The 26,853-nt window shown below is 47.6% G+C and overlaps 1 protein-coding gene across 3 annotated transcripts; it reads right to left on the bottom strand.

Moving 5' to 3' along the window:
- Nucleotides 1–338: 338 nt before the first annotated feature.
- On the bottom strand, nt 339–25,084 carry CNR2 (cannabinoid receptor 2). Of its 3 annotated transcripts, XM_065577072.1 has the most exons (4): nt 24,791–24,935; nt 22,829–22,936; nt 11,258–11,452; nt 339–1,693 (listed from the first exon to the last, which is right to left on the bottom strand). In XM_065577072.1, the coding sequence occupies exon 4, from the start codon at nt 1,622–1,624 to the stop codon at nt 557–559; it is 1,068 nt and encodes a 355-aa protein (XP_065433144.1). In that variant the 5' UTR covers nt 1,625–1,693; nt 11,258–11,452; nt 22,829–22,936; nt 24,791–24,935; the 3' UTR covers nt 339–556. The 3 variants fall into 3 exon arrangements, with proteins under 3 accessions (XP_065433144.1, XP_065433143.1, XP_005302272.2); XM_065577071.1 differs by lacking the exon at nt 22,829–22,936 and having other exon boundaries at nt 24,791–25,084; XM_005302215.3 differs by lacking the exons at nt 11,258–11,452; nt 22,829–22,936 and having other exon boundaries at nt 345–1,693; nt 24,791–24,927.
- Between the last annotated feature and the right edge of the window lie 1,769 nt (nt 25,085–26,853).

Genomic DNA, 26,853 nt, shown 5'->3' with positions numbered 1-26,853 from the left:
CAGATAGTTAAAGATACTTAGGCAGCTAATTCCCTTGGAAATTAATGGGAATTAGGTGCCTAAATACCATTACAAATCTGGGCTCATGTCTTTTACTCACTAAGTAAAGTCCCAGGCACAAGGAGGGTGTGATCTGAAAATGTTTCAAGCAAGGCCGGCTCCAGGCACCAGCTTCTCAAGCAGGTGCTTGGGGCGGCCGCTCCGGAGAGGGGCGGCAGGTCCAGGTATTCGGCGGCAATTCGGTGGATGGTCCCTTGCTCCGCCTGGGAGTGCAGGACCTCCCGCCGAATTGCCGCAGCAGATCGCGATGGCGGCTTTTTTTAGATCGCGATCGCGGCTTTTTTTTTTTTTTTTTTTTGGTTTTGGCTGCTTGGGGCGGCCAAAAGCCTGGAGCCGGCCCTGGTTTCATGATACCATTCCAGCCAAATGGCTTCATATCCCCGGCAAGGCATTCAGTCACGAATCCACCCAGGAGCTACAAAGAAAAGCAGCTTTCGATTTTCTTTCTTTTCAAAGAAACAATCCAAAATCTGTCAGACATTTCCCCCGTCAAAGCTCAGCCTTTCAGCAGATTCATGTCTGTGTTGCACACAATGTCGTCACAGATGGTTTCTATCGGTGAGGATTTCTGAGTGCTCTCTGCTTCTGGGGAGCTCTCTGAGAAGCTCACCTTCTTCCTGAACCGCGAGCTAGTGTTCCTCAAAGAGGAGCGCAGCTCCCTGCTTCGTAGGGCGTAGACAATGGGATTCACCATGGAGTTCACCAGGCAGAGGGTGCTGCAGAAGGCGAACACCTTTCTGATGTGATCATTCAGGCTGACGAAGAGGCTGTACGTCATGAGAGCCAGCACTGGGGACCAGCACGTCATGACAATGGCCAGGACCATCACTAATGTTTTGGCGAGCATGACGTCCATCCTCATCTTTGCATTCCGCTGCCCAGCCTGGGTTTGGCGTTTCTCCATGTACACTGTGTGCTTATGAGCCTTCCAAAGCACCCGGACGTAGGCGTACACTATACACAGCAGCAGAATCATTACCAGGCAGATCCAACTGGACAGATACTTGCTATCAACAAAGGGAAACAGCTCAGAGCAGGGTGAGTTTACCTTGCAGCAGTTCCACCCCATTAGAGGCAAGAAGGCAGTGATCACGGTAGCGATCCACATCACAGCCATGGCCACCACAGCCCTTTTCCTCGTCACAATGACCTTGTATTCCGATGGCTGATAGATACAGACATAGCGGTCAAATGCCATCAGCAGCAAGCTGCCCAAGGACGCCGTGAAGGACGTGTTGACCCCTCCAAGCTTCAGCAAGAAGATCTCTTTAGAGGAGTCAGTTCTGTTGAAGACATGGAAATCAAGAAAGCTGCAGACAAATACAATGCTGGCCAGGACATCTGCTAGGGCCAAGCTACTGATCAAGAGGTAGGAAGGCTTTTTTCTGATCTTAGGGGAAGCAAATATCAGATACAACACCAAAGAGTTTTCCAAAACGCACAGAATCCCAACAATGGAGCACAGCACAGCTATGCCTGTTTTCTGAGTGAGGCTGTTAAGGACCATGTAACATTTCAGGTCCATGGTATTCATGCTGCAGTTGGACACCTGACATCTCTCCATTGTGATTATCCAGGACCAAAAAGCTTTCCAAAGACCAGGGGTTTCCTTGGTGAGCCTTCAGAGGGTGCTCTGAAAAAAAAGATGTAGAGGGGAAAAACTTATATTTGTACCCAGCACAAAGAACAACACACACAGCTAAAGGGACATGAAACAGTCAGAGAATATCCCCTGTTCCCAACCCCCTTTGCAAAGGATTTGAGACCATACAAAGGAGAAAAGAGACCAGCGAGAAATATTTCTATGTTCTCTGTCCAAAGAGTTGTGTAACTCTGGGTGGGACTGGATGGCCGAGGGTAGTGGCAGTGGGACAGACATAGGGGATGGCATATCTAAACTGTCAGTTCAAATCCTGCTGCTCTTACTAAGGTGAGTAGTTCCACTGACTTTATTTGGGATGACCCATGAAATTAGAATGAGCCAGATTTGGTCCCAACTCACTAGAGATCGAGAGCTATGGCCCCCTGATGGTCTCTATGTGAAAAGAGTAGGTGATTTCAGTCAGCTCTTGCCACTAAGATATCCTTGTTTTTAGCCTCAGCAGAAATGCCCTGGATTCCGTTGTAGTCACCACGAGGGGGCAGTAATTACAAAGCTTCCTATTTGACAGGTCACGGGACATATTATACTGTAGGCCAGTGGTTCTCAACCTTTCCAGACCACTGTACCCCTGAAGCCTGAGCCCTGCTGCCCAGGGCTGAAGCATGTAGTTTAGCTTCGCGGGGTCCCCTGTGGCATGGGGCTCCAGGCAGTTTTCCTGCTTGCCACCCCCTAATGCCAGCACTGCACTTGCAACCCCCCCAAATCCATCTTGCAACCCCCCTGAGGTCGCAACTCCCAGGTTGAGACACTCTGATCTAGATGAGTTGACATACCCCCTGGAAGACCTCTGGGTACCCCCAGGGGTACATGTAACCCTGGTTAAGAAACACTGCTGTAGGCTATATGGTGTGAAATGCAGAGTATTGCCAGTTCCAAGCATTCAAAACTCATGAGTCAGGACTCCAACAAATCATGAGATTTGTAAAAATAAGTTTGCGGTTCTTTTGATTTGCATTCTGGTTTTTGAGCCTTTAGGGTTGCACTCAGGTCATGTTTTGAAGCTTTTCTGTACAGTCACGAGGGCTGAACAATTACTTAAAAAAAAAATACAACAGCTGGTATTGTCATGTAATAGCATGACTCCAGGAGCTGGGTTTTATAAAAAACATCAACCATTGTGAGTCTTATATTGCTTCATCACCCTAATATCTGAGTACTTCTAAAACTAGAAATCATTGCTCTTTCTTACTTCCCAGGTTGTTAGGAAAAATAGCAGAGTTGGTGAATGGGTTATTTTGTGTGTTAGTTGTGTAGTGTGAGCGAGTGTGGGTGAAGAATTTATTGAGAGGCAGGTAAATCAAAGCCATGAGTCTTGCATTTAGGGCCTGATCCAAAGCCATTGAAGTAATGACTTTCTATTGACTTCAGTGGGTTTTGGATCAGGTCCCTTGGTTCTGGAAGTGGTTAGATCTGTGGTCATTCTTTTCGCTTGTCACAGTGAGCTCCACAGTCTAGATACAGATCCTGTGAAAGTTCTGTCTCATGCGCTCGCAAGATTAACTTCTACCACCACTGGAATGCAGACACTGCAGGGGTGGAATGTTGCAGCTATTTACCAGCCCCACACAGCAGTTTAGGATAGGTAGGGAAGAATAAATTATCTAAGGGCATGTCTTCACTGGCAACTGCCACGGCAGCGCTTTAACGTGGCTTGTATAGTCACTGCATAGCACTGGGAGAGAGCTCTCCCAGTTCCCCCCCAAAAACACCTCCACGAGGGGACTAGCTACCTACCAGCGCTGGTGCACTGTCCACACTGACACTTGCAGCGCTTGCGGGGCAGGGGGGGGGGAAGTGGTTTTTCACACCCCTGAGAGAGAAAGTTGCAGCACTGTAAAGTGCCAGTGTAGACAAGGCCTAAGTGAAACTGCAAGGGGAATTTAGGGGGGATAGATTGTACACGGATATAGGGCTCGATTAATAAAGAATTAAAGGAAGGTAATTTAATTAATGCAGATCAGTATGGAAAACAGATCCAGTAAAATTAACCTGATATTTTTGGATGAGATTACAAGTTTGGTTGATAAAGGTAATAGCGTTGATGTAATGTACTTAGACTTTTGTAAGGCATTTGACTTGGTACCACGTGACATTTTGATTAAAAACGAGAAGGATATAAAATGAACAAAAACAACGAGGAGTGGCACCGTAGAGACTAACACATTTCTTGGGCATAAGCTTTTGTGGGCTAGAACCCACTTCATCAGATGCATGGAGTGGAAAATACAGTAGGCAGGTATTGCATGTGCTGTGTATTTATACCTGCCTACTGTATTTTCCACTCCATGCATCTGATGAAGTGGGTCATATCCCATGAAAGCTTATGCCCAAAGAAATTTGTTAGTCTCTAAGGTGCCACAAGGAGTCCTCGTTGTTTTTGCTGATACAGACTAACACGGCTACCACTGAAACCTGTCATAAAATTAACATGGCACACATCACATGGATTAAAAAGTGGCTAATTTATTGGTCTCAAATGTCATTGTAAATGGGTATGTTTCCAGTGGAGTCCCACCGGGATCTGTTCTTGGCTCTACGCTATTCATTTTTATCAGCAACCTGGAAGAAAACAAACTCATCACTGATCAAGTTTGCAGATAACACAAAACGTGCGGGAATGGTAGATAAATGAAGAGGACAGGTTACTGAATTAGAGCAAACTGGATCACTTGGTACACTGGGTGCAAGCAAGCAATGTGTGATTTAATACAGTTAAATGTAAATGTATATGTCCAGGAACAAAGAATGCAAGCCCTACGTATACAATGGGACTCTATTTTGAGAAGCAGTGACTCTGAAAAGATGTGGGGGTCATGATGGATAATCCACTGAATCTGAGCCCCCAGTGCGATGCTGTGGCCAAAAGAGCTAATGCGATCTTTGGATGCATAAACAGGAGAATCTCAAGTAGGAGTGGAGAGTTATTTTACTTCTGTATTTGGTACTGGTGCGACTGCTGCTGGAATACTGTGTCCAGATCTGGTGCCCTCAATTCAAGAAGGATGTTGATGAATTGGAGAGGGTTCAGAGAAAAGCCACAAGAATGATTAAAGGAGTAGAAAACCTGCCTTACAATGATAAACACAAAGAGCTCAATCTATTTAGCTTAACAAAAAGATTAAGGGGTGACCTGATCATAGTCTATAAGTACTTACACAGGGAATTAATAATGGTCTTTTCAATCTAGCAGAGAACGGTCTAACACGATCCAATGGCTGGAAGTCAAAGCTAGACTCATTCAAACTTGGAAATAAGGAGTACATTTTTGACAGTCACGGTAAATAACCATTGGAACTATTTAACAATGGTTGTGGCGGATTCTCCATCACTGCCAATTTTTAAATTAAGATTGGATTTTGTTTTAGAAGAGGTGCTCTGGTAATCATTTCGGGGACATTCTCTGGCCTGGGTTATCCAGGAGATCAGACTAGATGATCACAGTGGTCCCTTCTGGCCTTGGAATCTATGAACAATGACCTGAATTGGAATGTGGTTATACCCCAAGAGCACACAGCAACTTTTCACAAGTTCTCTGAGATCTTTAATAACAGCAAGTGATTAGGACCCGGGATTTACATTTCTTCCTAAACTAGCCCATTTTCAACATTCCTGCCAGAAGATTAGAAAGTGCCATTCCAGTTCCTGGGACTCAATCCAGCTATTTTGGGAAAACAAGGCACAGATTGAAATATTTAATCTTCATTAAGGACATTTCCATTATGATGATTATTAATACCTAGCTCTTATAGATTAATAGATTCTAGGACTGGAAGGGACCTCGAGAGATCATCGAGTCCAGTCCCCTGCCCTCATGGCAGGACCAAATACTGTCTAGACTCTAGACCATCCCTGATAGACATTTATCTAACCTACTCTTAAATATCTCCAGAGATGGAGATTCCACAACCTTCCTAGGGGGCCTGACTGGTATATAAGGGCAGTCAGCAGCGAACCAGCTGAGCGGCGAACAGCAGAGGCTAACAGCAGGAGTTTGCCTGGGAGCTGTCCAAGAGGAGGTACGCTAAGTGCTGCATTAGGGGGGCTGTGTTGGTGAGTATCTGAGTGCCTGCTGCTGGGACAGTTGGTCAGTTTGACCGTGTGCTTGATTGCTTGCTTGTTTGTTTGAAAAGTGTGAATTGGGAGTGCTTTGTTCCAGGTGGGCCTTGAGTGGGCCTGACTGGTATATAAGGGCAGTCAGCAGCGAACCAGCTGAGCGGTGAACAGCAGAGGCTAACAGCAGGAGTTTGCCTGGGAGTTCGCGTGGGGAGAGCGCACTGAGGCTTTCATCTGCAGGTTTCTCCGAGTAGTTCCTACAACAGTTGAGGAAGCTCCTAAGAGGACGGTGATATGGAAGGTGAGCGATCAGCTGTTGTAACCTGCACAGGTTGTGCCATGTTTGTCTTTCTTCCGCAGGACAGAAGTGACTTTGTCTGTACAAAGTGCAAGCTGGTCTCCATATTGGAGGAGAAGGTTCGAGGGCTGGAGAAACAAGTATCGACTCTGCGTTGCATAAGGGAAAATGAAGATTTCCTGGACAGACGTCAGGAGATGCTTCTACGGCCACAATGTTCTGAAGATTCAGAGCAGGCGCAGCAGGGACAGAAGGATTGTGAGGAGGTTTGGCAGCATGTGACCTCCAGAAGGAGAAAGAGGAGCGTCCATGCACCAGCAATGGAGATACAGGTGAGCAATCGTTTCCATGTTCTCTCTACAGGTGCTAATGCGGAGAGTGGACTAGATGGCCCATCTGAGGGAAGGGAGCAGAAGGAGACTCCACCGATTGGAAGGCAAAAGATGCACTGTCCTAGGGATGGGGGTTCCACGACCACCACTCCCAAGAGGAGGAGGAGGGTGGTGGTGGTCGGGGACTCCCTCCTCAGGGGGACTGAGTCATCTATCTGCCGCCCTGACCGGGAAAACCGAGAGGTCTGCTGCTTGCCAGGAGCTAGGATACACGATGTGACGGAGAGACTGCCGAGACTCATCAAGCCCTCGGATCGCTACCCCTTCCTGCTTCTCCACGTGGGCACCAATGATACTGCCAAGAATGACCTTGAGCGGATCACTGCAGACTACGTGGCTCTGGGAAGAAGGATAAAGGAGTTTGAGGCGCAAGTGGTGTTCTCGTCCATCCTCCCTGTGCAAGGAAAAGGCCGGGGTAGAGACCGTCGAATCGTTGAAGTCAACGAATGGCTACGCAGGTGGTGTCGGAGAGAAGGCTTTGGATTCTTCGACCATGGGATGGTGTTCCAAGAAGAAGGAGTGCTAGGCAGAGACGGGCTCCACCTAACGAAGAGAGGGAAGAGCATCTTCGCCAGCAGGCTGGCTAACCTAGTGAGGAGGGCTTTAAACTAGGTTCACCGGGGGAAGGAGACCAAAGCCCTGAGGTAAGTGGGGAAATGGGATCCTGGGAGGAAGCACAAGCAGGAGAGCGCAAGAGGGGAGGACTCCTGTCTCATGCTGAGAAAGAGGGACGATCATTGAGTTATCTTAAGTGCCTATACACAAATGCAAGAAGCCTGGGAAACAAGCAGGGAGAACTGGAAGTCCTGGCACAGTCAGGGAACTATGATGTGATTGGAATAACAGAGACTTGGTGGGATAACTCACATGACTGGAGTACTGTCATGGATGGATATAAACTGTTCAGGAAGGACAGGCAGGGCAGAAAAGGTGGGGGAGTTGCGTTGTATGTAAGAGAGGAGTATGACTGCTCAGAGCTCCGGTATGATACTGCAGAAAAACCTGAGAGTCTCTGGATAAAGTTGAGAAGTGGGAGCAACAAGGGTGATGTCGTGGTTGGAGTCTGCTATAGACCACCAGACCAGGGGGATGAGGTGGACGAGGCTTTCTTCTGGCAACTAGCAGAAGTTGCTAGATCGCAGGCCCTGGTTCTCATGGGAGACTTTAATCACCCTGATATCTGCTGGGAGAGCAATACAGCGGTGCACAGGCAATCCAGGAAATTTTTGGAAAGCGTAGGGGACAATTTCCTGGTGCAAGTGCTGGAGGAACCAACTAGGGGCAAAGCTTTTCTTGACCTGCTGCTCACAAACAGGGAAGAACTAGTAGGGGAAGCAAAAGTGGATGGGAACCTGGGAGGCAGTGACCATGAGATGGTCGAGTTCAGGATCCTGACACAAGGAAGAAAGGAGAGCAGCAGAATATGGACCCTGGACTTCAGAAAAGCAGACTTTGACTCCCTCAGGGAACAGATGGGCAGGATCCCCTGGGAGAATAACATGAAGGGCAAAGGGGTCCAGGAGAGCTGGCTGTATTTTAAAGAATCCTTATTGAGGTTGCAGGAACAAACCATCCCGATGTGTAGAAAGAATAGTAAATATGGCAGGCGACCAGCTTGGCTAAACAGTGAAATCCTTGCTGATCTTAAACGCAAAAAAGAGGCTTATAAGAAGTGGAAGATTGGACAAATGACCAGGGAGGAGTATAAAAATATTGCTCAGGCGTGCAGGAGTGAAATCAGGAAGGCCAAATCACACTTGGAGTTGCAGTTAGCAAGAGATGTTAAGAGTAACAAGAAGGGTTTCTTCAGGTATGTTAGCAACAAGAAGAAAATCAAGGAAAGTGTGGGCCCCTTACTGAATGAGGGAGGCAACCTAGTGACCGAGGATGTGGAAAAAGCTAATGTACTCAATGATTTTTTTGCCTCTGTCTTCACGCACAAGGTCAGCTCCCAGATTGCTGCACTGGGCAGTACAGCATGGGGAGAAGGTGACCAGCCCTCTGTGGAGAAAGAAGTGGTTCGGGACTATTTAGAAAAACTGGACGTGCACAAGTCCATGGGGCCGGATGCGCTGCATCCGAGGGTGCTAAAGGAGTTGGCGGGTGAGATTGCAGAGCCATTAGCCATTATTTTTGAAAACTCATGGCGATCGGGGGAGGTCCCAGATGACTGGAAAAAGGCTAATGTAGTGCCCATCTTTAAAAAAGGGAAGAAGGAGGATCCGGGGAACTACAGGCCAGTCAGCCTCACCTCAGTCCCTGGAAAAATTATGGAGCAGGTCCTCAAGGAATCAATTATGAAACATTTAGAGGAAAGGAAAGTGATCAGGAACAGTCAGCATGGATTCACGAAGGGGAAGTCGTGCCTGACTAACCTAATTGCCTTCTATGATGAGATAACTGGCTCTGTGGATGAGGGGAAAGCAGTGGATGTGTTATTTCTTGACTTTAGCAAAGCTTTTGATACTGTCTCCCACAGTATTCTTGCCACCAAGTTAAAGAAGTATGGGCTGGATGAATGGACTGTAAGGTGGATAGAAAGCTGGCTAGATCGTCGGGCTCAACGGGTAGTGATCAATGGCTCCATGTCTAGTTGGCAGCCGGTTTCAAGTGGAGTGCCCCAAGGGTCGGTCCTGGGGCCGGTTTTGTTTAATATCTTTATTAATGATCTGGAGGATGGTGTGGACTGCACTCTCAGCAAGTTTGCAGATGACACTAAACTAGGAGGCGTGGTAGATACACTAGAGGGTAGGGATCGGATACAGAGGGACCTAGACAAATTAGAGGATTGGGCAGAAAAAAACCTGATGAGGTTCAACAAGGACAAGTGCAGAGTCCTGCACTTAGGACGGAAGAATCCCATGCACTGCTACAGACTAGGGACCGAATGGCTAGGTAGCAGTTCTGCTGAAAAGGACCTAGGGGTCACAGTGGATGAGAAGCTGGATATGAGTCAACAGTGTGCTCTTGTTGCCAAGAAGGCTAACGGCATTTTGGGCTGTATAAGTAGGGGCATTGCCAGCAGATCGAGGAACGTGATCGTTCCCCTTTATTCGACATTGGTGAGGCCTCATCTGGAATACTGTGTCCAGTTTTGGGCCCCACACTACAAGAAGGATGTGGAAAAATTGGAAAGAGTCCAGCGGAGGGCAACAAAAATGATTAGGGGTCTGGAGCACATGACTTATGAGGAGAGGCTGAGAGAACTAGGATTGTTTAGTCTCCAGAAGAGAAGAATGAGGGGGGATTTGATAGCAGCCTTCAACTACCTGAAGGGGGGTTCCAAAGAGGATGGAGCTCGGCTGTTCTCAGTGGTGGCAGATGACAGAACAAGGAGCAATGGTCTCAAGTTGCGGTGGGGGAGGTCCAGGTTGGATATCAGGAAAAACTATTTCACTAGGAGGGTGGTGAAACACTGGAATGCGTTACCTAGGGAGGTGGTGGAGTCTCCTTCCTTGGAGGTTTTTAAGGCCCGGCTTGACAAAGCCCTGGCTGGGATGATTTAGCTGGGAATTGGTCCTGCTTTGAGCAGGGGGTTGGACTAGATGACCTCTTGAGGTCCCTTCCAACTCTGATATTCTATGATTCTATGATTCTATGATTCTAGGCAATTTATTCCAGTGTTTAACCACCCTGACAGTTAGGAACTTTTTCCTAATGTCCAATCTAAACCTCCCTTGCTCCAGTTTAAGCCCATTGCTTTTTGTTCTATCCTTAGAGGCTAAGATGAACAAGTTTTCTCCCTCTTCCTTATGACACCCTTTTAGATACCTGAAAACTGTTATCACGTCCCCTCTCAGTCTTCTCTTTTCCACACTAAACAAACCCAATTCTTTCAGCTTTCCTTCATAGGTCATGTTCTCAAGACCTTTAATCATTCTTGTTGCTCTTCTCTGGACCCTCTCCAATTTCTCCACATCTTTCTTGAAATGGGGTGCCCAGAACAGGACACAATACTCCAGTTGAGGCCTAACCAGCACAGAGTAGAGCAGAAGAATGACTTCTCGTGTCTTGTTCACAACACACCTGTTAATGCATCCCAGAATCATGTTTGCTTTTTTTGCAACGGCATCACACTATTGACTCATATTTAGCTTGTGGTCCACTATAATCCCCGGATCCCTTTCTGCCGTATTCCTTCCTAGACAGTCTCTTCCCATTCTGTATGTGTGAAACTGATTGTTCCTTCCTAAGTGGAGCACTTTGCATTTGTCTTTGTTAAACTTCATCCTGTTTACCTCAGACCATTTCTTCAATTTGTCCAGATCATTTTGAATTATGACCCTGTCCTCCAAAGCAGTTGCAAGCCCCCCCAGTTTGGTATCATCTGCAAACTTAATAAGCGTACTTTCTATGCCAATATCTAAGTCGTTGATGAAGATATTGAACAGAGGGGGTCCCAAAAAAGACCCCTGCGGAACCCCACGTTATACCTTTCCAGCAGGATTGGGAATCATTAATAACTACTCTCTGAGTACGGTTATCCAGCCAGTTATGCACCCACCTTATAGTAGCCCCATCTAAGTTGTATTTGCCTAGTTTATTGATAAGAATATCATGCGAGACTGTATCAAATGCATTACTAAAGTCTAGGTATACCACATCCACCGCTTCTCCCTTATCTACAAGACTCGTTATCCTATCAAAGAAAGCTATCAAATTGGTTTGACATGATTTGTTCTTTACAAATCCATGCTGGCTATTCCCTATCACCTTACCACCTTCCAAGTGTTTGCCCACGCTCCCTCCTATTTCCGACCCATCTCCCAGGTCTCCATGTTCCCCATTTACCTGTGAGCTTTGCTCGCCTGTCCCCGTCGAACCTAGTTTAAAGTCCTCTTCACTAGGTTAGCCAGTCTGTGTCCAAATAGGGTCTTTCCCCCCCTCGAAAGGTGAACGCCATCTCTGCCTAGCAGTCCTTCCTCAAATAGCATCCCGTGGTCGGGATCCTGTATCTAGCACTTTTCATCAGTAGATCTCAGCGTGCTTATGAAAGAGAGACAGTTTATTTTATCTATTATGGTTTTGTAAATCTCAGCCATACTGAAATTGTATTTCTTTCCCTTCAATCCCTCATGCTGAAGATGAATTATAGATAAGTTACCATACGTCCTCTTTTTCCCGGACATGTCCGGCTTTTCGGCACTCAAACCCCCATCCGGGGGGAATTGCCAAAAAGCTGAACATGTCCGGGAAAATGGCGGCTCTGCTCCTCCCCTGACTCTTCGGCTCTGTTTAAGAGCCGAGCTGCCCGAGCGCTATGGGCTTCAGGCAGCCCCCTTGCCTCCGGACCCCAGCCGCCGGCCGGGCACTTCCCCTCCCGGGCTCCGGCGGCGCAGGGTCTGGAGGCACGGGGGCTGCCCGAAGCCGGTAGCGCTGGGGTAGCTCGGCTCTTAAACAGAGCCAAAGAGTCAGGGGAGGAGCAGAGCCTCCGGCCGCGGCAGCTCTGCTCCTCCCCAACTCTTCGGCTCTGTTTAAGAGCCGAGCGCTACGGGCTTTGGGCAGCCCCCATACCTCTGGACCCTGCGCCGCCGGAGTCCGGGAAGGGAAGTGCCCGGCCGGGGGCGCAGGGTCCGGAGGCAAGGGGGCTGCCCAAAGCCCGAGTGCTACCGGCTTCACGGTTTGCCGGGCAGCCTCCAGACCCTGCGCCCCCGGCTGGGTGCTTCCCCTCCCGGGCTCCAGCTGCGCTGGGGAAGCGCCGGCCGGGGGCGCAGGGTCTGGGGGCTGCCCGGGAAACCGTGAAGCTGGTAGCGCTCGGGCAGCCCTTTCCGTGTGGCTGGGAGTGGGAGGGAGGAGGGGGCGGAGTTAGGGCAGCGAAGGGGTGGAGTTAGGGCGGGGCTAGGGATGGGGAAATGGGCGGGGCCAGGGGCCGTGGAGGGTCCTCTTTTTTTATTTGTTAGATATGGTAACCCTAATTATAGATGCTTCAGATTTTCTGTTCAGTTGATTTCATCCTTGGCCATTAGAATGCCACACAAATTAAAGCCCTTAAACACATTTTTACATCTAACCCAGGCAAGTATATTCATCACAAAAAGAGAAAGAACCATAACTTTCCAAAGCCGGATGCAGTACCACACAATGGCCCCGATTCCAAAATGTGATCAGCACAGGCAGATAGTGAATCTCTAGTGATTCCTGAACCCCTGGGGATCGGTTACTGCACAGGATTGAGGCCCAATGAATCTCAACAGCAGCACTTCTGAGTAGGACAGGGTTTAGGACAGTGTTTATTGAGAGATTTAACTGAGCCTTCCGGTTCCAGAGCAGGTTTTTTCTGAGATCAGCAAACACTCGCAGGAAGCTAAGGGGCTGGAATGCCCTCATCACCTCTAGCAGCAGATATTTTGATTCTGTCCCTGATCTTACAGGTATGGGGGAAGCTCACTAGGCCACAGACCATGCTGGACCTTAGTTTGGGAATCCAGGACTTCGGTCTGCAGAGTTGTCAATCCAGCTTTTCACACCAACACTGAATGCACTCTTTGAAAACCAGTTCAGGAGTGTGGGGAAGGGAGTTTGCCAAGTGTGCGCGCACGTGTGTGTGTGTGTGTATGTGTGTATGTGTATGTGTGTGAGTCGAGAGACAGACAGCACTCCAAGGATGAAAGTCTCTTGTGTGTGGCAGACAGAGTTACAAGGGGACTGCCAACGCTCTTCCTTTGTTGGGTGGAGGTATTTCCTAGAAACAAAGCATGTGGGAGTTCAGTCACACCTGAAACCTGCAGATCCCCAGTCCCTCCCACTCCCAGAACCCCTGGAGAGCCTTTGAGGAGTTCTTTCCCTCTTCTGAAGCAAACAGCTGGATTTCCTCACCAGCCCCCCATGATTGGGGGTTAATTATCCTGTTTCCTCCAGCGTGAGGAGGAGGTGGGAAAAGGGGTTTATGGAGAGATTTGAAGGAAGCAGCTGAGGATACTTGACAGACAGAGCGAGGGAGATGGTTCCAGTTCTCAGGGCAGCGTGAATGAAGGTGGGAAGCTGAGGGTGGAAGAGGAAGGGAAGAGGGTTGGGAGGAAGGCAGGGAGCTAGGGGGTGTCACAGTTACAGGACTCGCTGCACCTCTCTCCCCCTTTGGTCCCTCTGAGTGCATCTCCTGAGTTATTCAACCTGGTGCCTGTACCTATTTCGGGGCCGGGGTGGTGTTTGTCCACCAAGCTCAATTCCTGTGCCCATACCAGTGCTGTGTCACCATCACGCCAGGCAGGGTGGGTATGCATCCCCATGCCACTGCACTGGGCAGGGCCTGCGTGTCATTTTGGCTTTCTCTCGATCTGTCTATTTCTAGGGACAAGCAACTGAGTTCTTGCTGTCTCGAGAAGTGCTATTGCCTGGATTGCAGGTGCTTAATGCCACTGCTGCTCGGGGCGGAACTCCATGATTCTTCCACTGTTCTTACGCTGCAGATCTGAGTACAGACCCCTGCAGTTCTTCCCTTCAGGAGCCTGTGACCCGTGGTGTCCAGGGACCACAAAGCCTGCTTAAAATCACAGTATGATTTCTTTAGCAGCTGGAATAAAGCAGTAGAAAATAAATCGCATTTTAAAACAACAGGCAGGCTACACTAGAGTCCTGCTATCCCCTGATGATGACCTAGGCAGGCCTAGCTTCTGCCGACACCCCCGGTGGGCTCTTTTACGAGTCTCTTCTCTCTGGTTTCTCCCTCTCAGAGACTGTCCCTCTATAAACCCTCTCTATGGTTCTTTGTTCTCCTGCATTCCCGGGCCTTTTGACTGGAGGTTGACTGGAGACAAAGACAGAATCAAAGCTAATAGTTCAGGCCTTGTCCCATAACAAACAGTGTTTGCTGAGAGGTGGCTGTCCTCCCACCTGTCTTTACAGACATACATCTAGCCAGTTAAACCACGACAGTCCTACAGAAAACATCCCAATAACCAGGCCAACATATGGGATCAAACGATTACAGGGCAGCTCCCTGGGGAGAAGGGGGAAAGGAGAGCTGAGATGCAATGGGGACAACGGCAATATAGGTCAATGGTAATGCATGGATTTACTGCGGTAAGAGACAGGAAGCCAGTTCAGCTGACACCACCCTCGCAGCGAGCCGCTCTTTCACCATGTAGCTGACACATTAGGAACCTGTGGGCAGAAAGCAGTTTGATGTCAATATCAAACAGGCTGTAAAATCTATTTCCTGGGGAGACCTCAGAACCCCTGGAGCTGGCTGCGGGTAGCTGAGAGAGAATTTTAAATTTCTGCCTGGTGCTGCAGGGAGCATTTTAAAGGGCCGTGCTAGAGACAGGACCATTTGAAAATGTCTCTGGATGAATGTTGTAGACAGGTAAATCTGCTGTGCATGCATCTATTAGGGACAAAGAGGCTACAATGCAGGGGAGGAGCGAAGCACCAAACCCACAGGAGGCCTCTCATATCTCCAGTTGCAAAAGGGACACAGGAACTAGAGATGGGCCTGCTCCCCAGCTGTGGTTAATCAGGGTAGCTCCATTGAGATTAATGGGATGATGCCCAGTTACAGGATCTGGCCCCCCAAACCTAAATCTGGGCAGCCTTGAACTTTGGGGGAGATTGAAATCAGATGTTTTCCGGTGCTGCACTTCTATGATTCTTCATAATGGGCCACACCAAAATGCTGGACCATGTCTGAACTTTATTAACCAGCCCAAAAGGTGGCTAATGTTTCTAGCACAAGATGCATGCTCTCAGAAACAGGAAACGTGAGCAAATCCACTTCTTCATTTGAGACTTGAGGCCTTAGGGACTTCCCTTTCTTCTTTCTGGTGGCTTGTTTCTGAGAGAGAGAAAGAGAGAGAGTAAAATCTCTTCACACTTTCAAACAGCCGCTTCTGTCACTTGGTGATCTGTTATCTCCATCTTAGCTCAGTGATCACATCTCCAGGAAGACAATCAAGAGAAATACTCATAGACTTTAAGGTCAGAAATGACCATTGTGATCATCTAGTCTACAAAGCCACTGTCCTGGCTGGCTGTGACCAAATCCTCTGAGAGGAAGAAAAACTGTTAACTGCCATGAAAAGAGCATTCTTCAGCCTGCTTGAGGGATTGTCCAACAGCAGCTGGAAGGGGTTTAGGAGATGGGCGGTTCCGAGGTTTGTCAGAGGGAGATGGAGCCTTTTGCCTCAAGGTCACCACATCCAATCCATGTTGGTAGTGACCAAAAGCTGTTGTCTATTGTGCATAGGCATAGACCATCAGATCCGTGCGTCTGTCAGTCTAAGTACAGCGAGTTGGTGGGTTTCACTCCAGATCCTTGTGGACAGGCCTCCAGATGGCAATAATCACCGTCACTATAGCACCCTGATGGCTGCAGCCCTGAACCCCAGCGCCTCGGCCATCCTGAATCCCAGCCCTGAACACTGGAGTTTCAGCTGTTAGCAGAAAATGTTTTCAAGTTGAAAGCACCGGCTGCATCTTTCTCACGCTAGGTTAAAAATCCCCAGGCCCTAAACACCTGCAATATTCTTTGAAAAGAGGAACTGTCCAAAGAAATTAAGCCACAGAAGAGACAAGCAGCCATTGCAACAACTAGCAAAATACCGCAGACACAAACAAGGCTGATGGTGGGGGAAAATGAGGGGGGTGGGGGAATGCTGCACAGAGTGAGAGGATCTCAGCAGCATTTGCTGTGTATTGATGAACTGCTGGAGGTTTCAGGTATTTGTGCCTGAGGACCATGCGGTCTCCCTCAATGACCTTTTCGGTTAGATGACTACAGCAGCCGTAGGTAGCAAACAGGGACAGGATGGAAAGCAATGGAAAAGGTTTCAAAGACCTTTCCGCACAAAGACTTCAGCATTGACGGGTGATTTGCAGTTTCCATCCTCAGATGAATTCCCCTTGTTTCTTTCACCCCTGTCTCCCCTGTCACACTAAACGCTGCAATTGCTTTGGTTGCAGGACACACCGTGCTATTAGGTGTTGGCCATCCAATTCAGTGTTATATTGGGCCTGATCCAATGTCTATTAAAAGAACAATCTGTTGACTTCAAGGGATATTGAATAAGGCCCACAGCATACAGCTGCCAAGTGCAGAGGTGCAGAAGGGGTTTAGGAGATGGGCGGTTCCGAGGTTTGTCAGAGGGAGATGGCTGAGGAGAGTAACTCAAGTGATTAGGGGGCTGGATAGACCAAAGTATAAAGAAAGAGTAAAACAGCCAGATAGGAATATGTTGGCTAAACGAAGAGCGTGGAAGGAGGGACAACTGGATGGTCAGATGCACAAGAAGATAATACAGTAGACAGAGATAATACAGTAGACAGAACAAAACCCCCAGATCCGAACACCCTCCATAGCCTGGGGAAGTTCATTCCACAAGATGAACGTGTCCCCTCTTATTGGCTGCAAAAGGCATCTGCAGGGGCAGGTGGTTTTGAAGGAAATCAGACTTTGCCAGTTGAAAAAGCTGGACTGAGACCCTTTCAAAAACAGCAAGATAATCGCTCAGCATTCTTCTTTGCATCCCAGGTTTGTGTGAGCACAGTCGCTGCTGAAACAATGCCACAGGTCCTGGGCAGGTCTCCTGGAAGGTGCACAGACACCGCAAGTGTTCAACGGGGCGTGAAAAGGCGCAGGGACACTGTGGGAAGGAGAATAGGGAATAGGCCAGGGGTGGCCAAACTGCGGCTCGTAAGACGCATCATGCGGCTATTTTACAATTAAAGTGCGGCTCACAGAGCCCCCCACTTCCCCTCCATTCTTCGCTTACCAGACTGGGAGTAGGGGGGAGCTCGAGACTTCCACCCTGCGGCGGGGTGATGGGGCGAGGGGCTTCTGCCAGAGACGACTGGTGCCTGCTGAGAGTTGGGGGGCACAATTTAAAGGTTTGACCCCCCCACACACTCCCTCTTACCCTCAGTGGCCCCTCCCTGCAGCTCCCTGGTGTTAGCTCGGACCGGAGAAGCAGTGGCAAACAGCTGGGAGCTGCAGGGAAGGGGCGCTCCGCAAGGAGAAGCAACAGCAAAAGCAGCAGCTCTCCCTGCAGCTCGCAGCTGTTTGCTTCTGCCCCTCCCCAGGGCTGCAGCTCCCAGCTGGCCGGCTCCAGCAGCTGCCATGCAGGGAGGGGGCTCGGTGGCACCATGTGACCAAACGGGGCCTTTAAACTCTGGCAAAAATTGGGGGGACAGATGATGCCACACATCACCTCTGGCTTTTCCCCAGCAGGGAGGGATTCTTAGAGCTCCAGCCCCAGGGGGTGCACCTGCCGGGTCTCAGGACATCAGCCGGAGCAGGGCAGAAACCCCGAGCCCCAGCAGGTGCCTCCCATGCAGCTGAAGCTCCGGCAGGTGCGCCCTGGCTCTGGAACTTCTGAAGATTGTTGCATATGGCTTGCAGGGTCGGTAAGTTTGGCCACCCCTGGAATAGGCAAAGGGAAATGACTTGGCAGGTCCTGGGGGAAGGGGTCAATAACAGAGGAGATGTAATTACATTAATTATTATTATTACCTATATAGAGTTCTTCACCCGTGGATCTCAAAGCACTTTACACAGGTGGAAAAATTCAGACGTTAGATGGGGAAACTGAGGCCAGGCAATGGCAGAGCTGGGACTAGAACCTAGGTAGGAAAAGCTGTGCTGGGTGTTACAGGTAAGAGTAAGAAATTTCAGTCTGATATGGAAAGCAGTTGGCGGCCTACGATAAAAGGAAAAGGCAATCCATACGCAAGGAAGGAGCCAGTCAGCGAGTGTGGGTGATTTTTCCCCGCTAGAAGTTTCTGTTTGAGAAATCATTTTTTCCCCATTAATATCTCTGTGGCTGGCTCCTTTAAGTAATCGCTTAATCATCTGTGTAGGAGGAGTCTCACTCAACTCACATCCTCTTAGGGAGACCCTCTCAGCCTCCAATGCAGCTATAACTATCAATGCCTTAATATTGTTTGGCAACACTGATTCCTCTGGCACCTCGAATCCACACAAGCTAAAGTATGGTGGGATCCCAGAGCCTTGCATTGGAGTAAGAACTGTGATTCTTCTGCTCTTAATGACGCTGCTTATGGCAGGGATATTGGGTATAAGGCAATTTGAGAGATGGCTGCCTACATCTCCGGAGATTAGTCACCAGACCAACTCCCAATATATGTTCTGGTGACCAATAAAATCTGTTTAACGGGCTCACTCCTGCCCCCACTGAAGTCAGTGGGAGTTTTGCCACTTGACATCAGTGGCAACAAGGTTAGGTCCAATATTTATATTTGGGAAACGCCCTCCGGCCTACAGAATTGGTGGTATCTTTAACATTCCACCTTGAGGTTTCCCAGAAGCTACTCACTTGAGTGAAGTGACACATATTCACTAGGTAAGAACACACTTATGTCTAGAGATGGGCTCAAATCAAAAGCCTTGATTTGAACACCTTAGAAATGTCCTGGGCGCAAGCCAAACCCTGAGCTGAATTTCACAGCCAGGCCTAGTCACTCGGGTCCCAAGGACTCTTGGACTTTTGGTAGAAAAACTGGATCTCAATTTTGCAGCAAGCATTCCATTGTGCCAAGGATTTTATGCTCTAATTGCCCCCTTCTTGTTTACTGCAGCTGTTCTTGGAAACATTATACAGTACATGCAGCAGAGAAACATTAACTACTGCATGCCGATATTGAACCTGACAACCTGCTCCTCTCTAGAGAGAGAGAAGTCATGCTGCTAGATAAATTGGGGCATGTCTGAGAGCTCGGTGGAGGCAGCAAGATTAGCAGCAACCTCCTAACTCCTCTTGTTCCATTCGGGTTTCTAGGCAAGGAACGGCTTCTTCCCACAAATACAGCACAGCCTTGATTATCCAAACCTCTGCGGTCAAAACCCACATTATCCAAACCGAGGTTACCTCCTTTGACATCTATGCATTACACTGAAAATTCCCTTCCTTATCGAAATGTGGGTGATCTGAACATTTTCAGTGCTCCTCCCACATCATCCAGAGAATGGAAGTCGTATTGCGTATCAGAAAAGCAAAATTAAGGCCCCAGGACCTTTGTGATGGACTCGCAATACAGGCACCAGTCTCCAAATGTTTCTAAATCAACTAAAAAATGACTTCTAATAGGATGACAGTTTCATTGCTTATTTCGTGAGGCGCCTACAGAACAATGGGAGCTTCCTGGAAAAGAACTTGCAATCGGATTTTTATTAACAAGACGAAAGATGGTCTTGCGGTTGACGAATGGGTTATATTACTCGCTCTATGAGTTTGGGCAAGTCATTTGCTGTACTCTTGCCTGTGACTCATTTTCCTTTTTGGTAGAACGGAGATATCACCACCGAAATCACAGAGCGGCAGTGAGACTAACATGCTCTGAGATAGTCAGTGTTACAGCACTAGAAGGGCGAAGTGCTGTTATAAAATGTTTAATTTGGTTAAGTGCCAAACTGCAGCATGTTTTTAGTGTGTGTGTGTGGGGGGAATCTGTCTAATGCAGTCCAGCACACACTGATCTTCCCATCAATATTGTTGAGACATGATCTCTGTGCTGTGGGTGCTGGGAAGAAGGTAGTTGATATACAGAAGAGGAGCTGATGGAAGCAGGGTGTTGAATTACCTAGTTAGCTATCTCCTTGCTTTTTACATTTGAAGCTTGTGGGACAAGCTGCCTAAAGCCACCCTTCTTCTCTGCTGATCATCTGGAGTTTTCCCATTGACTTCAGACCCTGAGTGCCAGATTTACAGAAAAGCTCAGGTCCCATTTAGGCACCTAAATAAGTGCCCAGATAGGCAGAAGAGTTCAGCACATTGGGTGCTGAGTATTTGAAAATCTGTCCCTAAATTAACAAAGGTTTTTTTGCATGAGGATATAGCTTTAACTTGTGCAATCAGAAAATACACCCATGTTTGGACAGTGCCTACCACTATGGGGCTGGGCCTCTAAGCCATGCGATAGAAGTAATAAACTTCTTACCACCACCACCACCTCACTGCCCTTAGCATGACTGGGAGGGAGCTTAAGGATGAACAGTTCTTTGAATAATTTCTCCTAGGTATAAAACAAAATCTCCCTCTAGTCCCCACCCGCCAACATCAGACATGCAGATCTCATCTCACCTCTGTTGTGCAGCATGAGGAAGATCTCACTTCTCAGTTTTGACTGAATTCCCCCTGATCCTCATCCCCTCTCCCAAGTCAGTGAGAGAAAGGGCTGCGTCTTGCTCCAAGCCTAGATCGGTTTAATTTTGTGTATTTACTCCAGGACTCCAAAATCAGAGAGAACATACTAGGACCAGATTCCCCTCCTGCACCCGCCGGTCCATCTTTCTTGGCAACTGGGCTGTTTGACGTTGTTTGGACATACTCATACCTAGAGTGTGTCCTTCCTCTTGCTGTCTGACTGTCTAGTGGCACCAACAGCAGAGAATGAGGAAGCATCAGCTTCCAGGGCACAAGAGTAGAAACATCAGGGGCAATAGCACAAGTAGAATGCCCCCAAATGGTCCCCTATCCCGCGGTATGAAAAACAACCAGTTCATAGGTACACGCTGACCGAGGGTTGTCTGCACTGCAGTGGGAGATGTGATTGCAGCACATGTAGACATACCCAAACTAGTTTGAATCGAGATAGTGCGAGTACCAGCAGCAGTGAAGTTGCAGCAGCATGGACGTCAGCAAGGGCTAGCTACCTGAATAAGTACCCAGCGTCCCGGCTTGTATAGCCCAGGCTGCTGCTACTTCGCTGCCATTGGTACTCACCCTATCTGGATTCAAACTAGTTTGGGTATGTCTACATGTGCTGCCCATACTCAGACCCGTTTACATGTGCTGCAATCACACCTCCAACTGCAGTGCACACATGCCCTAAGTGACAAGTCTCTCTCTGTTATTCAGCGCTAGTATTGATAGCTGGGATTGTCATAAGGTCCCACCCTATCACAGTAAAAATGAAGGGCCCAATTCTGCTGCCTTTACTCCCGTTGAACAATATCTTACTTCTCAGGTAATCCCCTTGAAACCAATGGGATTTTTTGTGGAATAAAGCGCGACTCCACACGGGTAAAGGGCTCGGAATCTCGCCCCACTTTCAAAGGAGAGCAGAAAGGTGCTGCCTGCACAAATGACCGTGCCTCTGCTGAGCCAGCAAAAGACCCCACAGGTAGGTGTAAAACAAGGGACTGCAGGCACAAGTGCCTGTTTGCAAGCACAGCTCCCCAGCGCGCAGACACAAATCAAGGGGTTTGAAGGCACCGGGGGTATTCTTGCTTTTTGAGGCATCCATGGTACCACTGGCTTGTCCATTCTTGGAGTTAAATCCAGAGGTGACCTCTATGGACTAATAAATTACATGCAGATAAAACGTAACTCCCGGGCCAAGACGGCAGGAGAGTGGGTAGCAGGAAAAGCTCCCAAGAGACAGGTGCAGGTAGGTGTAAGAAAAAGCAAAGACAATTTAAACTAACTAAAGGGGACTCCTCAAGTGCACACTGCACTTCTCAATCTGCCAATCCATTAGAACAGGTGCAGCAGCAGCTGTGCTGGGCTAATGCCAGTTGGGGCTGTCAATCAGGATGATTTTCCTCCGATCCAAGTATGGTACGTCCTGGATGTCGCAGCTCTTATTAAACAGCCTGACTGTTACCCAGACATCCTGCAAAGCAGCAGCATTCTTCTTGGGAAGGGAGATGATACGAAGCCATATTCCTGCCTTCTCTTAGCCCCTGGGCAGCCTTAGTTAAGGGTCCGGTCCTGCTCCGGCAAAGGTCAATGGGAGTTTTGCCACCAACTGCAACAGGAGCAGGATCACACCAGGATACGTCTACACTACCCGCCGGATCGGCGGGTAGCGATTGATCTATCGGGGATCGATTTATCGCGTGTAGTGTAGACACAATAAATCGATCCCCGATCGCTCTCCCGTCGACTGCTGAACTCCAGCTCGGCGAGAGGTGGAAGCAAAGTCGACGGGGGAGCCGCGGCCGTCAATCCCACGCCGCGAGGATGCGAAGTAAGTAATTTTAATTCGATCTAAGATGCATCGACTTCAGCTACGCTATTCTCATAGCTGAAGTTGCGTATCTTAGATCGATCCCCCGTTAGTGTAGACCAGGTCTGGTCTCTTTCTACAGAAATTATTTACCGAAGCTTCTGCTGTGTTTCTTCTATACTTAAATTTAAGAGGTATCCTCCAGCATTAGTGTTACTAATAGGTCCCAGCAGCTGGGTCCCATTGTACTGGGCACTGTACATACCCCAAGTACATATCTGAAGAGCTTACATTCTAATAGACAAGGCAGGCAGGAGGTACTATTATCCCCATTTTACAGCTGGGAACCTGAGGCACGAAGAGATCAAGTGACTTGTACAAGGTCACACAGAACCTGGGAGTGCTAGGAATTGACATGGGGTCCTTAGAGTCCCAGCTTTGTGCTTTCATCCCAACATTAACCTTCCTCTCTGAAACAGAAAACACTTCCCAACAGTGAGACCCATTTGCCTGTGGGTTATCCTGCCAAATGGAGATGCTGGGAGCCCCCATCTCTTGGGACCTTGAAAACTAGACAGGAGAAAGCAACAGACAATATTCTATGGCAGTTCCGAAGCCAGAGCGAGAAAAAGAATTTCCACCCACTTGTACAAATAGCTTGCTTACTAGTAACAGGAAAAGTATATGACAGTTTCATGGGTTTATGGCTCAGTATTACAGACTGTGAAGACTGCTAGCATATGGCAAAGAGACCTTCATATTTGTAAGTTTGATTCTGATCCCACTTACGCCAGTGGGTGATTCCACGGACTTTGGTGGAGATATAATCTAAAGGAGAATATGGCCCTTTTTGTTTCAGTGCATTGCTATGATTAATTTCAGCTATCAAACTTATGCTGCATTGCTCAGAGTAGCATAGTTTTCTGTTCTCACTTGTAATAGTTTCTCTGCTTAAGTTAATTAGAGTAATGTTACATTAATGCTGCTGTGATCAATGTTCAGAAAGCACCTTGAAGATGCCATATTCTTCATTCGGAAATGTTAGCATAAGCCTTTTTCAGAGCTTTGAGATGTTTAATAAAGTAACACGCTTTTTAATGCTCAACAGCTAATAAAAACAATTAAAAGAGTTTGTGTAATACATAATCATCACCACCAATGCACTAACTCTTCTCCCTCAGGCTGATTTAAATATTAAAACACCTTTGGCTTTGTATATATTTTAATTTTCATATGATTTATAGTTTCCATCTAGGAAACGTTTTGGCATTTTTCTGGATATTAGCTAATCATCCGGGCTTGTCTAAATGATCCTCTCAAAGACAGACCTGTTGTTTCTGAAGTCCTGGATGTTAAGAAAATGGCAGAAATTCAGTATTGAACGGTATTTAAAAAAACAATTCTCTCATGCGAAATACACCTCTACCCCGATATAACATAACCTGATATAACACGAATTTGGATATAACGCGGTAAAGCAGCGCTCTGGAGGGGCGGGGCTGCACGCTCCGGTAGATCAAAGCAAGTTCGATATAACTCAGTTTCACCTATAACGCGGTAAGAGTTTTTGGCTCCCGAGGACAGCGTTATATCGGGGTAGAGGTGTATGTGTAGGTGTAAGAACAGCATTGCAAATGGAAATACCGTGATAAAGCGTTGCAAAGTGATGCTTCTGTTATTACACAACAATCTACACATACTGAAGTAAATTAAGCCTTAGCCTTTGTGTAGTACTTTTTAACTTCTGAGAGCTATACAAACATATACCATACTCAGTGCTTCTAACTGGATAGGTGACATTTGGCAACAACTCTGAGATTTCTAAAGTAATTCTTCATAAGACGAGAGGAAAACAAGCCAGTGTAAACTCTGCAGTTTGAAGATCTACCTTTAATGCTCTCATTAAGAAAGCATTCCATATAAGCATCAGTTCTCCCACCCCAAGTGTTACTTTGCATTGCAGTGTGTCTTAAATAATACAGGAAATGGAGCCCATCAAACAATCTAAGGTGAATTCTGCCCCCTCCCCAAATGATAATGCACCTCTTTGAACCCTCAGCAAAATTCTGCCAGACCTTGTGTGTGTATCAACACAGCTGAACTTTAAGGCAGGGGTTCTCAAACTGGAGGTCGGAATTCCTCAGAGGGTCGCAAGGTTATTACATGGGGGGTCACGAGCTGTCAGCCTCCACCTCCAAACCCCGCTTTGCCTCCAGCATTTATAATGGTGTTAAATATATTTTAAAGTGTTTTTCATTTATTAGGGAGGTCACACTCAGGGGCTTGCTATGTGAAAGGGGTCACCAGTACAAAAGTTTGAGAACCACTGCTTTAAGGCGTGGCATGCTTTATTGTGGGAAGGAGAAAAAAAAAGAACCTTGCATGAAAGATATAACTTCGGGTTAGTGAATGAAATCTACTCACCTGTTTTTGCTTGGGTGTCAAGGCGGGAGATGTTTTAGGGACTTCCCATCCTTCCAACTGTCAGTGTATCTTGTACAGCTGTGCACTGTTGACTGCTGCTTTCTCCCCTATTCTGACTCCAGCTCTGGTTCTGCTTATTATTCTCCTGGGTAGAAGTTTGTGTTAGTCCCTTCCCCAATCTCTCACTCTTTTTCATGTTCTCTTGGTGGAAAATATGTAATAAGTTTTTCCTTCCCTCCCCACTTCCTCTCTGGGTTTTGTGCTCTGCCTTTCTGGTCATTAGAAGAACTGTAGCGACAGATGTTTAAAACCTGTCTCAGATGCAGGGAGTCGATTTGCTTGGCGAAGGCTTTCTTCTTCTCCAAGTGTAAAGAGTCTCATAGGAAAGAAACATTCAGGCTTCATTTGCCTGATTTTTAGGGTGGGAGGGAGGACATGACCCACATGTAAAATATTGATGCATCTGTATATATATTTATGTGTAGGCAGATGGCAAGCTCAAACAACTGCTGCTGATCTATTTATTTGTCCCAATAACAACATATATCCTTCTATACATACAAATTGTGCAAACAGCTAGTCTCTGCACAAACACTATATGTGAGCCTCATTTTACAGATGGCAAAACTGAAGCAAAGAGAGGAAAAGTGACTTGCTAAAGGTCATGCTGCAAGTCAGTGGCAGCAAGGGGAAATCAAACCTAAATTTCCTGATTGCTAACCCTGTGCTTTGTCTGCTAGAGCATACAGTTTCACAACTAGGCTCTGTCCAGACACTGTCTAGTCCTGGAGGTTATTTATGATCCTCTTCTTGTGGGCAATGTACGTGCAGCTCTGAAGCAGGGATCTCATAAGTGCTATAGGTAACGCTTGGGACGACGTTGATCTGTTGCTTGTACTTTAACAGTATTTTGTATATAGAGTAGAACCTCAGCGTTATGAACACCAGAATTACAAACTGACCGGTCAACCACATACCTCATTTGGAACCAGACGCACACAATCAGGCAGTAGCAGAGACCAAAAAAAAACCCACCTGAAAAGCAAACAATGAAAAAAACCACAGTACAATACTGTGTTAAATGTAAACTACTAAAAAAAATTAAGTGAAAGCTTAAAAAAAAGATTTGACAAGGTAAATGTTTTTGTGCTTGTTTAATTTAAATTAAGATGGTTAAAAGCAGCATTTTTCTTCTGCACAGTAAAGTTTCAAAGCTGTATTAAGCCAATGTTCAGTTGTAAACTTTTAAAAGAACAACCATGTTTTGTTCAGCGTTACAAAGAACGTCCATTTCCGAGGTGTTCGTTACTCTGGGGTTCTACTGTAGATGGATTCTAACCCTGTCCCCCAAGTCCCTAAAATGGCCTCTGCCATGGGACAGAAACCACTTTGGATGCACTATGGAGCTGTCTGCAGCTCCCATCCACTGGCATAACTCCTTCTCGCTGCCATAAACCTGGCTCCAGACATGCCCTCCTGACTGCCCTGTTACTGGCCTTGTTCTCTGCTGCCAGAGAGAAATATTTCATTCCCTTCCAACTTCTGCTCCCCATAATGACTACCAGCATCTTGATTCAGCGGATTTTGGATCCTAATCATCACTATTCATTGACCGATGGATCAATAGGGGGGAAAATGGAATTCATGACAGCCCTGTTTGCAGCTCACTGTCCTTTGCACCCTTCCTCCTCTGTCGTAAGGCTTGGCGCCCCCTTTCTCTATTGATTGTCTGAGATCCTTTCCTATCCAGTTCATCTTCCTCTATCAAAAACATCAAGGCCACAGATCTATCTGCATTAGCGTTACTCTGCTGCCACCTACTGGGGCGTTTCGGAGTAGCAGCCGTGTTAGTCTGTGTCTGCAAAAAGAACAGCAGTACTTGTGGCACCCAGGGCCAGCTCTAGGCACCAGCAAAACAAGCTGGTGCTTGGGGCGGCACATTTTTAAGGGTGGCATGGCCGGCGCCAGAATGCCGCCCCTAAAAATGTGCCCCCGGCCGCCCTAGCTCACCTCCGCTGCTGCTGCCACAGCGCGCGAAACAGCTGATTCGCGCACCGCTACTC

The sequence above is a fragment of the Chrysemys picta genome, chromosome 23 (genome assembly GCF_011386835.1).
Source record: "Chrysemys picta bellii isolate R12L10 chromosome 23, ASM1138683v2, whole genome shotgun sequence".
NCBI classification, from domain to species: domain Eukaryota; kingdom Metazoa; phylum Chordata; order Testudines; family Emydidae; genus Chrysemys; species Chrysemys picta.
Note: the sequence above shows the minus strand (reverse complement) of the source record. Positions and strands in the feature narration are given on the sequence as shown.